The following is a 14,166-nucleotide window of genomic DNA, read 5'->3' on the forward strand; positions in this document are numbered from 1 at the left end:
GGTGCTCCCAGGAGGAGGCATGGCAGATACCAGCAATGGGACAGCAGGAAACACTTTATTCCCAGGCTCTTAGCAGCCCTGTGGCCACTGGATAAGAATCCCCAGTCTGGGGAGGGCCAGTCCCCATAGTCTGGCCCAGGGTGGCAGGGGCTGGTGATCGGGGTTTATCCCAGGGACACAGGCATGGCGGAGAAGGGGTTTACTCTTTCCGGAAAATTAGGCACTTGTTGTTGGCTGGCATGTCCACCTGGGGGAGATACTTTGGCTGGAGAAGCTGCTCCTGGTCCCCAGGGAGGCTGCCTGTGACCACAGTCCTCCCCACCTACCAGCCTCTCCAGGAGCAGCCCACTGGCCTGGCCCAGGCTCTCCAGAAGGGCCGTGTCCCGCAGCCCCCACTCTGGGTTCCTGCAGGAGAGAAGGAGGTGGAATCGGCCTGGGGGTCACCCAGCCCACCTGCCCCCCAACCAAACCCCCTACCCACCCAGCTCTGACCTGCATCTGAGGGTGAGGTCAAAGTCCACGTTACTCTGAGGAGAAATCTTCCCATTGATGGCATAGGGCTGTGGAGACGGAGAACACGATTCTGTCCGCTATCCACAGGCTCAGCCATCCCCTGTCATCCACTGGGCAGACTTGCAGGATGGCACCCACAGAATGGAAAGAACACACCCCTCATTGCTTCCCAGAGGGGAACAGCTGAGGATCAGCTGCTGAGCCAACGGGGTGCAGAAAGACTGGCAGATGACAGAGGAGTGATGGAGAGAGGAGGGCCTGAGTGTGTTTCAGTGATAATGGGAAGCTGGGGAAAAGGGCAACTGAAAATACGGAGACAAGAAAGGAGTCCTGAAAGGCGGGGACAGCCAAGGCCAGCTGGGGTGGTCCTGCCAGGAGAGGCCCCTCTCAGGCAGGAGCACTCACCCCATAGGTGATGAGGAGCGCCTTGCGTTTGAGCAGGTGTCCTGCTGCTCTGAAGAGCCCCTGGGAAGTGGGGGAAGCAGGAGAGCAGTGAGGAGCTTTCCCCAGGGCCCAAAAGAGCCCTGGGCCCAGGACTGGAATCTCAGCCTGACCTCCCCCGGCCTGAGTGCCCTGTCTCTGATTCAGGGCAAACCTGGCATCCCGCTCCCTCCCAGTGCAGGGGAAGGAATGCCGCATGGCGCAGGTGGGTGGCCCCTGGGTAGCTCACCCACGCTCCCACAGACCTCGGTGCAGCTCAGGGGGCTGATGTGGCTCATGTTGATGCAGAGTAGCAGGTCCAGAGATTGCGGCAGGATCCCGCCCCACTGTTCCCAATCCCACCTCACGTCCAGGTACAGCGGGGCCTTCACGTTGGGCAGTCCCTGGGCCTGAGTGGTGGCCAAGATGCTGCGGGAAGGCAGCCCGTGGGTGGGGTGGCCTGTGCAGCCGTTTCTGCAACCCTACTTGGGGGAGGCTTAGAGGGATCACAATAGCGTGGGGATCCAGGGCAGCGGGACGGGGCACATTTTCACCCCCGGGGTCCCGCCTTCCCGCCGCACCTGTCCAGGCAGCGCTGGTCCACGTCGGACGGCTGCCACTCGGCGTGGGGAAAGGCCCGCGCGAAGTGGGCCGTGTGCTGGCCAGAGCCCGAGGCCACCTCGAGCACGCGGACGCCGCGCTGGGCCGCGTCCACGTACTGCCGCAGCACGCGCAGGATGGGTTCCTTGTTCCGTTCGGCGGCCGCCGCCACCAGCATCTTTCTAGTCCCGCGCGGCGGGGCCTGTTGCGAGTGTTAATCCAGCACCGCCGGGCCCGTCGGGAGTGGTGCTGTGGTACCGCGGGGCCCGTCGGGAGTGGTAGTCCGGCGCCGCGGGGCCCGTCGGGAGCTGTGGCCTGGCCGCCGAGCAGCCGCACCCACCGCCCCCCCCCACACACACACACACATGGACTACAATTCCCAGGAGGACACGCGCCGCGCCTTAAAGGCCCCGCAGCCGCAGAGGCGGGTAGCGAGCCGCGGCCTCCGCAGGGGGACGGGGCGAGGAGCTTGGGGGGCTGGTTTACAGGCGCCCATTGGCTCAGCACCCGGTGCCCGTGGCTGTTCTGGCACATTTTCTTAGCGCTTGTTACTCCAAAATTGTCTCGTTCGTGTCGCATCGGAATGGGATGCTTCCCTCTAGTCTTTCTTTCCTTTATGAAATCTCTCGGGTTTTTTTTGAGTTGAGGGGAAAGAAAAAACATGCCCTGCGCCGCCCGGGAATCGAACCCGGGTCGCAAGAATGGGAATCTTGCATGATACCACTACACCAGCGGCGCTGTTGCTAATGAGCTCGCCCGCGAGACTTAGGAGATTGTGACGCAACTACCAGCCTCCCCCACTACCCTTCCCATCTCCGCCTCCCCGGCTCCGCGCAGAGACATTAGCGCGCATGCGTCGCTAATGGTTAGGCGCACCAGGTTTGGCGGGGTCCGCGGTGGTGGGGGGTTCTCGCGGTGTCACTCGGGCACCCAGCGCTCGAGGGGAAGAAGCGGGGATGAGCTACGTGGGCTTGTAGCCGACTGGATTTGAACGTGCTCCGTGGAAAGCATGGCAACCGCGGCATTCGGAAATTGTGGGGGCGGGGCCGTGGGAGGGCCTTCTTGGCTGGGGCGGGCTCCTGGCTGGGCGGTGGCTACGGGTGGGTAGGGTTGTGTGGCGGAGCTCCCTGTGGTGGACTGGGCTCCGCTGGGGCGTGGCTGGGGCTGCAGCTGGGCGGGGTTCTTGGGCGGGGCTCTTATGTGGGCGGGGTTGTGCTGGGCGGGGCTCCTTGCGGTGGGTGGGGCTCCGGGAGGGGCGGCCCCAGCCTGCCGGAACTAAGCCTGTGATGCTCAGGGCTTCTCTGTGACACTGAGATGACCAGCGCTAGCCTAGAGTTCACGGATGTTGTGAGGGGTCGGTGACCTCTGAGTCAAATCGGAGGCCGATTTGTTGTGTCCACGGTTCTTCCCTGGTTGTCTTCTTGGGGCCCATGTCTCAGAAGGGGCCCTTTCAGCAGGCTGGAGACCGTGCTCTGCAGTCAGGACTAGCTTATCTCCTTTGCTGGGCACTTTTTCTCGCGTGAGACACCCCTCCCCCCATACCCAACGTCGCTCTGGCAAGAGCTCTGAGAATGGCACTGACCGGGACTTTAGCCTGGGATTGCTGTCGAGGGGGCATGCAGAGTGGGACCAGAGGCCGCTGTCTGAATGTGGTCAGAAAAGGAGGACAACCTTGCATCTTAGGGACGGGAGATGGGAAAGTTCCACTCAGTGGGCCGGCCTCCAGACAACCCCTTTGGCATTCTGCATTACGACCACCCTTTTTTCGTAGCTGACTTTCCCATTTCACGGCCCTGAGCTTTCATTACCTGACTCACTTTTGCCTCACCTCCTAGTTTGTTGGCTGCGCATTTTCTGTGTCTCCAGGTGGAGAAGAGGTGTCTCTCAATGTGAATCCCTGACCCTCACCTGTAATGATCAGTGGTCATCTGAGGCCTCACCAACCAGGCCCCTCAGCCCTCCTTGCCCACTCGAGAGGCACCACGCTTCCTGGTGACTTCACATGGCATTCCTGGGCACGGGCCACCCTGTCATATTATAGTATAATAAGAAATAGATATTTGGTCTTCGTCCTGGTTCCTGGAATAGAACTCTTAAAACCCTGAAGATTTCGTGAGTGATGGGGTGAGAGGAGCATCTGTTATTCATAACAAGCCCCTTTCAGCCTTACCTGGATTTATACCAATGAGGTGACTCTTGGAGGATGGCGGCTGGTTGCCAGGGGAACCCTGTGATTAGGGGGTTGGAACTTTCTGCCCCACTCAGACTTCTGACTCCTGAGATGGAGAGGGGCTGGAGACACAGCTAATCTCCAATGGCCAATGATTTAATCAGCCCTGCCCTTGTAATGGAGCCTCCATACAAACCGCAAATGGAGGGGTTCAGGGAGCTTCCAGATGGTGAACTTGGAGGTGCTGGGAGGGTGGCTCCCAGGGAGGGCGTGGGGGTCCGCACCCCTTCCTCACACCTTCCCGGGGCATCTCTTCCACCTGGCTGTTCCTCAGTCATGTCCTTTATGATAAACCAGTAAATATAAGTAAAATGTTCCCCTGAGTTCTGTGAGCCATTCTGGCAAGTTATGGAACCCAAGGAGGGGATAGTGGGAACCCTGACTTACATCTGGTTGGTCAGAAGCACAGGTGACGGCCTGGACTCCTCGTTGGCGTCCGAGGGGTTGGAGGGTGGTGTTGAGGGACTGAGCCCTCAGCCCGTGGGTCTGCGCGGATGCTGGGAGTTAGAGTTAGAATCCAGTTAAATTGTCGGACACCCAGTTGGTGTCCAAAGAGAACTAGAGCATTCTCACTAGAGAACCAGTAAGAACCACCCCCCTCCCACTTTTGGTGTCAGAAGTGTTGTGAGTACAGAAAAAGAAGTTTTTCCTTTACACTCATGTCCTGTAAGCGGGAAGGAGCCTGCTTCCCCCATGTTGTATGGTGCTGCTTGAGGAACTGCCCACATGCCCTGCAATGTCTTCTGTTTAACGGCACTTGACCTCAGGTTGACGTCCCCCTGCCACGTTCATCACTCTGGACGGGATGCTGTGCGAACTGACACCTGCCCTCCGCACTCACCAAGCTCAGAGCCTGGGACAGAAGCAGCTGGGCGCAGCCAAGCGGTGGCCTTTGCTGCAGTGCGTGTGTGTGTGAATGCATGCACGTGAGCATGTGTGAACTGCGTGAACAACTGTGAGCACACATTTTCTGTAAAGTGCCGGATGTGTGTCAGACTCTGGGAGGGTCCAAGTCCCCCAGGGGATGCTGAACATGGGACACCTGGAAGTGCCCCAGACCCGAGCCTGTGCTCAGTGGTACCTCCTGGGGTTGTGTCTCCTGCGGATTACTGTTGGAGCCGGAGGGGCCTCTTCTGCTAGTCATGCTCATCTACAGAGGGCTGCGGAGTAAGCCCCCCTAGTGCTGCCCCATGATGTCCAGAGCCAACTGCAGGGTCCAGCTTCCTTCCTGAGGTCCAGGCCCACGTGCCCACCATTCACTGAACTTCCTCCCAAGCCCTCCAGTGCTGCACCCTGGGCACTTCCCCTCCCATTCCCTCACCCTCACCCACTACCGCTTCCCTCTGTATATTAATTTTCTAGAGCTAGTATAACAGATTACCCCAAAACTTGGTGACTTAAAACAAAAATTTATTTTCTCACAGTTCTGCAGGCCAGAAGCCCGAAATAAAGATGTCAGCTCCCTCCAGTGGCCCTACAGGAAGCCCTTTCGTGATCACAGCTTCCGGCTTCTGTGTGGCTCCAGGCATTCCTGGGCTTGTGGCCACCTCACTGCAGTCTCTGCCTCTGTCTTCACATGGTCTTCTCTGTGTCTCTCTGTGTCCAAATATCCCTCTCCTTTCTCTTAGAAGAACACTCATCATTGGATTTAGGGCCCATCCTAATCCAGAATGACCTTATCTCGAAATCCTTGCTTTAATTATATCTGCAAAGACCATTATTCCAAATAAGGTCATGTTCTGAGGTTCTGGGCGATGTATCTTTGGGGGGCCACTGTTCAACTCACTGCACTTGGGTATGGGAATGGGCAATCCCTTGGGAATTCCCTGGAGGTCCAGTGGTTAGGACTCGGCATTTTCACTGCTGGGGCCCAGGTTCAGTCCCTGGTCAGGAAACTAAGATCCTGCAAGCCATGAGGCCAAAAAAAAAAAAAAAAAGGAATGGGCAATCCCTAGAAACTCGGTGGCAGGTGTGGCAGCATCCAGCCAGAGCCTTTCCTGGGGGCCACTGATCACCCTTTATTAGCAGAAGCCCATCCTCTAGTCTGGGTTGGTGAGGGCATGGATTTCAGATCTGGAAAGTGATGGAGGACGACTGAAAACTTAAACTTCTTTCTCCTCTAACATGACATTTTAGTGTCATATTTAGAGCCTTTTAGAAGAGAAAAACTGTACTTGTTTTTATTATGAGTAACTGGGGTCAGTGAGGTAAAGGCCTTTCCTTACTATGACACCCATTTTTTTCAGCCTGCTGGGTGAGGCCCCTGCCTCCTCTTCAACTGCCCATGACTCCAATTCCAGGATGGGTTTCCAGCCTCTCTGACAATAGGGAATGTTGCTGGCTGCAAGACGCTGTCTCTACGGGGGCTTAGCAGGCTGGCCCGCTGTCATGGACAGTGTAGTCCAGGGAAGGCCAGGCTGGCCAGGGTTCCTACCCTAACAGGAGAACCAAACTGAGATCTTGATTGCAGGCCCATCCAGACCCTGACCTCTCCCAGGCTCTGGCTGGGCCCTCCCCATGCCCCATGGCTCTGTCCTGGGGCCAGGGCAGGTCTCACACTTGAGTCCTGGGAGCAGTGAGGCTGGGAAGGCGCCTCAGGGGGAGATCAGCCCCACCCTCCACCCTGCCCTCCTCTGCTGCCTGCCCCCTACAACTGGGCCTTTCTCTCTCTGGCTCCCCTCTCCCTTAGCTCAGTGTCTTTTGGGGACCTCTGGGTTCTCTCACTTCTCCCCCAGGCCCAGCCTGTCCTGCACCCCCTCCTCTCCTGCCTGTCGGGACCATTCCTGTTCTGCTCCTCTTTCCTGGAGCCCTTCCAAGGGGTCTTGGACCCAACCTTTGACCTCAGACAAGGCCCGTAGGCAGGGCTGGGACATTAGAGTCTAGCAGCCTTGGCCACCATCAAGGCCAGGCCTATCTGCTCATCAACAGGTCCTGTCCTTCCCCTCTTCACGCTGGCCTGAGGGGGTGCCTGGGAGAGAGGGGGCTCTCAACTCATGTCAACCTGGGGGGAGGTACTCCCCCACCCCAGGGCCTGGCTCCTTCTGCCAAGAACATGTGCCTTCAGGACACAGGCCCGCCCAGGCCCCTCACCCTGCGGGGTCTCCCCAGCCTGAGTGAGTTAGCATTGTGCTCGAGGCCACCAGGGAGACCAGGGCAGCCAGCACAGATGATGCATGGCAGGAGCGTGGTGGCCTTGACACAGCTGGGGGGAGGGACGAGGGATGGGCACCTCGGGTGGAAAGGGGGGCCAGCTTGGCCAGGGGGTGTGCTCATGCCCAGACTCCCTGGACATGCTCTTCCCTCTCAGGGTCACAGGCTTTGCTCAGCCCAGCCCCACAGAGCGGGCAGCTGGGGCCAGGGATAGGGGTCGTATCCTTTGGCCTTGGGTAGAACAAGACGCAGAGCCAAGGGGCTATGGGGAACTTGGAAGGAAGGACAGCCCAGCTGCCCCAGGAAGCAGACTTCCCTGAAGGAGCCCCAGAAGGCCCAGTCCCCCCACCTCGACCAGCAGCCACACAGGTGCATGGGGTAGGGGGGTGGGGGGATCCTCCCGCTGGTTGCCCCCACCCCAACCCTAACCACCACCCCGCCCACCATGTTGTACACAATACTTGTTGTCTGGACATGATATGCGGAGAAAGACGCGCTCTAGCCCCTGACCTGGCCTCTCAGCCCTGCCTGGGTGGGAGGCTTCAGGCCCGCTCAGGTGTGGGGTGTGGGGGGAGCTGGGCTAGGTGCCCTCCAGGAACCCACTGGGCCACAGTGCTGAGGGGAAGCCCCCTTGCCCCCTGGGGCAGCGGCTCCCAGACTGAGACACACCCCAGGCTCTGGTGCTGGCCCGACTGAGCCTCCCCAAATACTTGTAGGAGCAGTGCAGGAGCCCTGAGGGACCAAGGTGGCTGCACAAGCCTCTGAGGCGGATGCCACACCCCCTGGATGACCCTGGGCAGAGTTTGTTTTTTTTTGGGGGGGGGCATTAAGGATTGAACTCAACCAAAGGGAGGATGGGTACCTCCTGCAGAATCCAAAAGGCCCTCAGGCTCACAAACCCAAGAGTTCTGTGGTTCCCCCTCCCCCAACCCAGGCTGCTGTGTGTGAGACCCTGTGATGACCCTGCCCCCAATGACAGCCTGAGGCAGCCCTAAGCAGCCTGTGAACTGTGAGGAAGGGGCATCTCTATCTAATCCTCAGGAACCCTGTGGGTAGAGCCCCCTGGGAAGGGGCTGCCTGGCAGATTAGGGCACAGCAGCCCCTCTCCTCCGGCAGGTCTGGCTCCTCCTGAGACACTATCACTGAAGTAGGTCTTGCGGCTGACCCCACTGCCTGGGGGGTTTGGAGGAGTAAGTGCTCTTTCTCCCCTGTGGGATGACATAAACTGGGTTGCTTCACCGGCCTTCCCCGCCCCCAGGATGCTCCTGGATTGGTAAGCGGCCTCCTGCCTCCCTGGGGTTGGCTACCGCAGAATGTACTTTCTGTTCCTGCCCCATGGGATGAAAGGGAGATTCCCAGGGCGTCATGTCTGCCCAAACCTGGGGGCTGACCGCCTTTTCTCATCTCTGACCCCCTCAGTCCCATGACTGGGTGAACCGGCACACTGGCCCAGGCCCACCCAGGCACCTTGGAGGAGGGTCTCCGACGTGAGTGGGAATACCCTTGCTTCCAGGGTTCACACAGATCACTCCCAGCGTCTGTCAATGCCTCAGCTCCTTGGACATCACCGAGGGCCTGGGCCAGAACCTCGCCACGTCTGTGTGCCTATGGCTCCCCTAGCCTCCTGTGGCGGACGGCAGCCCAGGCCTCAGGGAACTTCCTTGACCTAGGCCTTGGGCCAGAGGGGCGGGCGCTGCTTGCGGCCGCCCAACCCCAGCCTCGGGCCCCGCCGCAGGTCCAGCCAGTTTCCCAAAGGCCCGAGCGCCACCCCTGCCGCGTGCCTCGGCGCGGGCCCTTTAAGGGCCGGGGGTGTGTGGCGGGCCCGCCCCCTCCCCGCAGCGCCGGCCGCCCGTTAAAGGGGCCGCGCCCTCGGCACCCGCCGAGTGCCAGCCGGGCGGAGGGCGCGAGATCTGGCTGCGGGCCGGCGGGCGGGGAGGGCGCGGAGGGCGCGGGCGCGCTGCGGCCCCTCCGCACCATGTACACCATCACCAAGGGACCCAGCAAGCTGGTCGCGCAGCGGCGCACAGGTGCGCAGCGGGGGCGGGCAAGGTAGGGAGGGGACGACCGGGGTTCCGCACGCGCTGCCCGCCCCCAGCGCGACGGTGGCTGACGCGCCTTCCCCGTGCCTGCAGGTCCCACGCAGCAGCAGGTGGAGAGCAGGCTCGGCGAGCTCCTGAAATGCCGGCATCTCGCGCCGCCGACCCCGCAGCCCCCACGGGCTCAGCCGCCGGGACCCTGGCCCCTGTCGAGGTGAGACGCGCGGCCGCGGCCGGAGCCCGGCCCTCCCCTCCCCCGCCGGCCGCCGCGGGGCCGCGAGGGTGACCTTGGGGAAAGGTTAGCGGAGACCGGGCCACATGCTCCGGGCGGGCGCGGAGGGGGCGGAGCACGCCGACCCCGCCCGCGCGTGCAGCTCTGGCCCCGCACCTCCGCCTCACCTGGCACCTGGCTGGGTCCGAGGGGGCTGGACCGGATGTGCGTGACACACCTCCGAGTCCTCTGGGATCCCGCGGACCCCGAGTCGGGAAAAAGCCGACCGGCTCCTGGATCTGTGGGGCTCCAGGCGGCTAAGTCAGGTGCCTGGGCCGACCTTGGCCTGCGCGAGGCCAAGGCTTGAGACGAGCTGCTGGCGACTCGCCCTAGAGGGCGGGAGCGCGGTGGCCCAGGACGCTGGCCCGCAGGTGGCCTGCCTCTGCCCGAGGCAGGAGGCTGCCAGCGCCATGCTTGCGGGGCAGCTGGGGGAGAAGTGCACGTGGTTCCCTCTGGCCCTGCCAGGCCACTGCCCGCCTCTGCCCTTCACCCCAAACACCCTGGCTGGGCGCGGAGACCCCCGCAGATGCTCGGGGCTTGCTGGAGTTGTGGTTTTTCCGCCTTTCTTGACCAGCAGTTTTGCCATAGGAGGCTCAGTTCAACCACTTTGGCCTCCAAGTGACTGTGACCTGGAGGTCATATCCTCCATCCCCCAGGACTGAACCTTTCACTTTTTGGCTCAGGTCCTGGCTTCTGGTTTCACTTATTCTATGCATGTTCTGGGCCCAGGGCTTAGTCCAGGTCCACACAGGCCTGAGGGCTCCTCAGGCTGTGGATGGGTGGGGGCAGCAGACTCAGGGCCCCGAGGCAGCGCTGACCAGGCCTTGGGATTTCTTCCCAAGTTGAGGACAAACAGCTTCCAGGATTGGCTAAGAGGTGGGGGCTGTGTGCTGCACGCCACAGCCTGCCCTTCCCCCTCAGTTACTGGCCTCAGATGCCACAGGTGGGGGCAGCCTGTGAGGACCCTTCTTGGCTGAGGCCCTTTCCAGGGGCCTCCTGCTAGGAGCATGTTGACACTTTGAGACTGGTCCTAGTGAGGAAAATGTTCCAGGCCGGCCACAAGTGCCTCCTGGGGAGAGGGGTGAGTGGGACCCTGGGGCGCACTTCCCAGGACCCAGCTGTGCTGTGACACTGCCTGTGACGTCAGCCTTGGTCCTCACAGCCGCCCTACCTCCCAGGGGAGGGAATAAGGCATAGGTGTGTAGCCCCGCCCCTATCACCCAAGCAGGGAGCCCTCCCCCCTCTCTTACCTGGAGAAACTTGTTGCTTCCTCCATGGCCCCTTTGCTGGGGAATGGGGAAGGAAATGTGCATCTGTGGCAGGATCAGGGTGCTGGGGAGAGAGATGGGAAAGACAGAGCAGAGCCCTAAAGATGTTGCGACCTGCCAGGTCCCGGGGTTCAGGGGGGGTGCTGGTGCTTGGCCCCTCAGCCTGCTGCAGTCCTGTGTGGCACTGTGAGTGCAGGGGAGCGGCATGAAGGCAGAGTATGTGCTGGTCATGCCGTCCCCCCTTCCCTCTGAGGTCACTCCTTCCCTGAGCTGCCCCCTGCCAGTCTCAGGGACCTTGAAGAGTCCCCCCGCTGGGAGGCCAGAGCAGCCAGCAGGTCCTCCACACCAGGAGCCCCTGAAACTTCTGAAATCACTCCACCCAGACTTCCTGTCCACCCTCCCTCACCCAGACTTTGCCCAGGAGGAAGGAGTCTGAGCCACTGCTGCACCCTCTGTGCCTGGTGCACCACAGGTGCTCAAAGCATCTGACCTGCTAAATGTCCGGGCTCAGATTCCAGCCGGGCGCTGCCCATGGTGGTAGACAGGCCACATTAGTCTGTGCCTGTGATGAGTTCTCCCTTCCAGCGAGAGAGAATAAGATCAACGGTTGGGGAGAAGAGAAAATGGGGCCACCTGATGGTGCAGGGGAGGTGGACTGGTGGGGGAGGGGGCTTGGAAGCTGTACTGGGTTGTGGGTTTTGGGGTCAGACAGGCATAGAGTTCTGATGCTGCCACCCACTCACCACATGTAACCTTGGACAGGTTACTTGCCTCTTGAGCCCAGGTTCCTGGGCTGAAAACGGGTGGGTGGTCTACCTTGGAGGGTAGTGAAGGGGGTTAAGTAAAAGGAAGCGAGGCCTGTATCAGCAGGCACCTAGCAGGGATTCCGGTGCTGCTGTTGCCGTGGGCGGAGCTTGCCTGTGGGCGGGGCTTTCCTGCGGGCCGAGTCCCTGGGTGCTGGCACGGAGAAGGGTGGGGAAGACAGACGCCGGACTCGTCCATAGGTGCACAGGGAGCTGCGCCCTTTCCCCCAGAGGGCCTGCAGAACCGCCTTATGTAACTGCCGGCAGCGGGCGGTCAGGTGCCCGCTTGCTGGGGCCCCTTCTCAGCCCCAGCCAGGCCACCGTCTAGGTACTTGCGATTTACAGCCTTTGACTGCAATTCTTTTTTTCCTTCTTTGATGTTCAGTCTCCAAATTTTCCTAGAGTTTGCGGCCTTGCAGGGCTAAGGGTAGCAGGCGAGGGGCTGTTCCAGTTAAGGACAAATATCTACGCCCTCTGGTTGGTATAGCTCAGGCCTGGGAGGAGCCCTGCCCCTCCACATTCTATGTGGCCACCCGACCCTGCCAGCCTGGAGCTGGTGGGACCGGTGCCCCTCAAGACGCTCCTCTTTATTTTAGTGCCCCTCTCAACTGAGGAGGAAACCCCAGCGGCGGTGGGGCACCTGAGCCCAGGATGGCGAGCAGGCCGGCGGGACCGCGAGTGCCTGGCGGAGTGGCACGTGCAGCCCAGGACTCCCGGCTCCCACCTCCTGCTGTAGGTGTGGGCCCCGCACTCTCCACGGCCCTGTCCCGGGCTTCATGTGCACAGGGCTGGGCCAGCTGCCACTGGCCAGGGCAGCCCACCAATGCCCTGGGCCCGGCTGGCCGGGATTGGCCCAGTGGCCACCTGGACATCGAATGTCCATCAGGCCGAGCTCCAGCACCCAGGGCCATCTCCTCACTCAGCATTCCTGCCCCCGTGGGCAAGAGCATAGCCCCTCGTCTGAGGCCTGCAGGGGTGGGCCAGGGTTGCAGTCACACCCTCCCTACTCAGGATGGCCCACTCAGCACTTGGTGCTGTCTAGCCAGACCATGAGCTGTTCCTGGGGGCCTCGGGCAGCTGGGAGAGGGAAGGGCAAAGGCCGGCAGCTCTTGTTTGGGTCCTTCATCCCACACTGGGGGGCATCGTGAGATGGAGAGACTTCTGTGGGGGAGAAAGTGGCCAAGAACTGCGCCTAGTGGGTGGGGTTGGGCCAAGCGACCTTTACTCAGGTCAAAACCTGGGCTGATGGAGGCCTGGCTGGTCCAGGGGAGGTGGGTGGCTGGTGGCAGTAGGGGTGCCTGAGACCCTTGGAGGGCCGCCTATGTGCCTTGAGCATGGAGCTCTGCAGGGGATCTGGGGACACAGAGAGGCCCCACTCCACCCCCGCAGTCTTAGGCCTGGCTCAGGGTGGGGGGCTGCAGTTGTGAGCTGAGCTGCTGGGGGCGCAGGCCTGCACGAGAAAGGCCTTGGCCACTGGCAGCAGCACACAGCCTTCCTGTGGTTCAGGGAAGTGCCCAGGCTGGGCCTGGCCCAGGGGTGGTGAGGGTGGCCTGAGGCTGCTCCGGGAGCTCTGCCAGGTAACACCTGGGCTCAGAACGGTTGCTGACCATCTCCTCCCCCTTCCTGCAGTCCAGGGCCGAGGCTCGTGTTCAATCGGGTGAATGGCCGGCGGCCACCTGCCACATCCCCATCCCTCAAGGGAACCCAGGAGACCTACACACTGGCCCACGAGGAGAACGTCCGATTTGTGTCCGAAGGTAGTGCTGAGGCCCAAGGGTGTGACCTGGGCCATGGGTCCTTTTCCCACTGTAACCTCACTCGAAGTTGCCAGAGGCCTGGGCTCTTCCTGGGTTCTCTGCCTGTTTCTCCTGTGACCATCCAGCAGGCTGCCCACTCCCAGTTCTGGCCTGGGGTCCAGGGTAGCCACCAGGCCCTGGGGTGGGAGACACGGTGCCAGGGGCCTGGCTCAGCCTGACCATCCTCTCCCCACAGCCTGGCAGCAAGTGGAGCAGCAGCTGGGTGGTGGCCCAGCCGGTGAGAGCGGGCCGAGGCCAGTGCAATACGTGGAGAGGACCCCCAACCCCCGGCTGCAGAGTGAGCCCTCCCCCCCCCCCTCAGGGTGTCCCCTCCACCTCCTCCAACCCTGATCTGGCTCAGCCAGGTTCTAGCCCCAGGGGGTTGGGAAGAGGACTGGAGCCTGACCCAATTCTGCTACAATTGGGGTCTGGGTGAGGGGCTTGTGGTCAGCTCGAGGTGGGAGATGCTGGTCAGCCTGGGAGGAGCATCATTGCCCAGGCTTCTGCTTCCCCGCAGACTTCGTACCCATCGACCTGGACGAGTGGTGGGCACAGCAGTTCCTGGCCAGGATCACCAACTGCTCCTAGTCGCAGCTTTGGAAGGAACGCTGCCCGTGCAGGGCCTGGCCCTGCCCCACGCTGGACCCTCTGCCAGGAGAGGACCACGGCGCCCTGTCCAACCCCTGCGGTGGGCTGTGCTTCACCCTGGGCCTGGCCAGGAGCCGGCCACACCTGAAGTGCCAGAATTTGGACTTTTGCTCCCGCTGACCCCTTGGCCCAGCTGTTCCAGGCTGCCAGAGGCCAGGGGTTGAAACTGACCTCAGTCCTGCTCACTGTGCCCGGGGACCAGCCTGTGGGGCTGGCAGGGAGGAGCTCCAGGCTAATAAAGTTGAGAAACTGCCCTTTGGAAAGCTCTTTACTTGGGGGCAGTGGGGGGTGGATGCGGGAGGGGGCGCTTCTGTCCCAGCCCCAGGCCCAGCCCAACCTTCCATTGTAGCCTCATCTCCTCACAGATGAAGCTTTGTCTAAATCTGGTCCCCCCGCCCCGGCCTCTTGCCCAGCTGCCTTCCTGTGTCCTG

At 61.5% G+C, this 14,166-nt stretch overlaps 2 protein-coding genes, 1 long non-coding RNA gene and 1 other non-coding gene across 7 annotated transcripts; 1 reads left to right on the top strand and 3 right to left on the bottom strand.

Moving 5' to 3' along the window:
• Positions 1-36: 36 nt before the first annotated feature.
• On the bottom strand, positions 37-1,820 carry METTL26 (methyltransferase like 26). 4 transcript variants are annotated; one of them, XM_059896408.1, is made up of 6 exons: positions 1,515-1,819; positions 1,200-1,362; positions 919-978; positions 493-560; positions 327-405; positions 37-247 (listed from the first exon to the last, which is right to left on the bottom strand). In XM_059896408.1, the coding sequence occupies exons 1-6, from the start codon at positions 1,709-1,711 to the stop codon at positions 200-202; spliced, it is 615 nt and encodes a 204-aa protein (XP_059752391.1). In that variant the 5' UTR covers positions 1,712-1,819; the 3' UTR covers positions 37-199. The 4 variants fall into 4 exon arrangements, with proteins under 4 accessions (XP_059752391.1, XP_059752392.1, XP_059752389.1 ...); XM_059896409.1 differs by lacking the exon at positions 919-978 and having other exon boundaries at positions 1,515-1,820; XM_059896406.1 differs by having other exon boundaries at positions 37-405.
• Positions 1,821-2,200: 380 nt separating this feature from the next.
• TRNAG-CCC (transfer RNA glycine (anticodon CCC)) lies at positions 2,201-2,271 on the bottom strand. The gene has a single exon. It is a non-coding gene; the product is annotated as a tRNA-Gly (tRNA).
• A 2,888-nt stretch (positions 2,272-5,159) lies between these two features.
• On the bottom strand, positions 5,160-11,116 carry LOC132348612 (uncharacterized). Its single transcript, XR_009497509.1, has 3 exons — positions 10,979-11,116; positions 10,471-10,552; positions 5,160-5,468 (listed from the first exon to the last, which is right to left on the bottom strand). It is a non-coding gene; the product is annotated as an uncharacterized LOC132348612 (long non-coding RNA).
• On the top strand, positions 8,766-13,767 carry MCRIP2 (MAPK regulated corepressor interacting protein 2). The gene is made up of 5 exons (XM_059896297.1): positions 8,766-8,940; positions 9,046-9,163; positions 12,921-13,048; positions 13,284-13,385; positions 13,605-13,767. The coding sequence occupies exons 1-5, from the start codon at positions 8,889-8,891 to the stop codon at positions 13,673-13,675; spliced, it is 471 nt and encodes a 156-aa protein (XP_059752280.1). The 5' UTR covers positions 8,766-8,888; the 3' UTR covers positions 13,676-13,767.
• Positions 13,768-14,166: the final 399 nt, after the last annotated feature.

Source organism: Balaenoptera ricei, chromosome 15, assembly GCF_028023285.1.
Source record: "Balaenoptera ricei isolate mBalRic1 chromosome 15, mBalRic1.hap2, whole genome shotgun sequence".
Lineage (NCBI taxonomy): Eukaryota > Metazoa > Chordata > Mammalia > Artiodactyla > Balaenopteridae > Balaenoptera > Balaenoptera ricei.

What these genes read in the sequence shown, in the direction of transcription:
- METTL26 (XM_059896406.1), bottom strand. Translation starts at nt 1,711, where the DNA reads ATGCTGGTGGCGGCGGCCGCCGAACGGAACAAGGAACCCATCCTGCGC. An exon ending in GACCAGCGCTGCCTGGACAG is followed by an intron (nt 1,363 to 1,514) that starts GTGCGGCGGGAA and finishes GCCTTCCCGCAG; the next exon opens with CATCTTGGCCACCACTCAGG. An exon ending in GCCCCCTGAGCTGCACCGAG is followed by an intron (nt 979 to 1,199) that starts GTCTGTGGGAGC and finishes CCCACTTCCCAG; the next exon opens with GGGCTCTTCAGAGCAGCAGG.
- MCRIP2 (XM_059896297.1), top strand. Translation starts at nt 8,889, where the DNA reads ATGTACACCATCACCAAGGGACCCAGCAAGCTGGTCGCGCAGCGGCGC. An exon ending in GGTCGCGCAGCGGCGCACAG is followed by an intron (nt 8,941 to 9,045) that starts GTGCGCAGCGGG and finishes CCGTGCCTGCAG; the next exon opens with GTCCCACGCAGCAGCAGGTG. An exon ending in GGACCCTGGCCCCTGTCGAG is followed by an intron (nt 9,164 to 12,920) that starts GTGAGACGCGCG and finishes CCCTTCCTGCAG; the next exon opens with TCCAGGGCCGAGGCTCGTGT.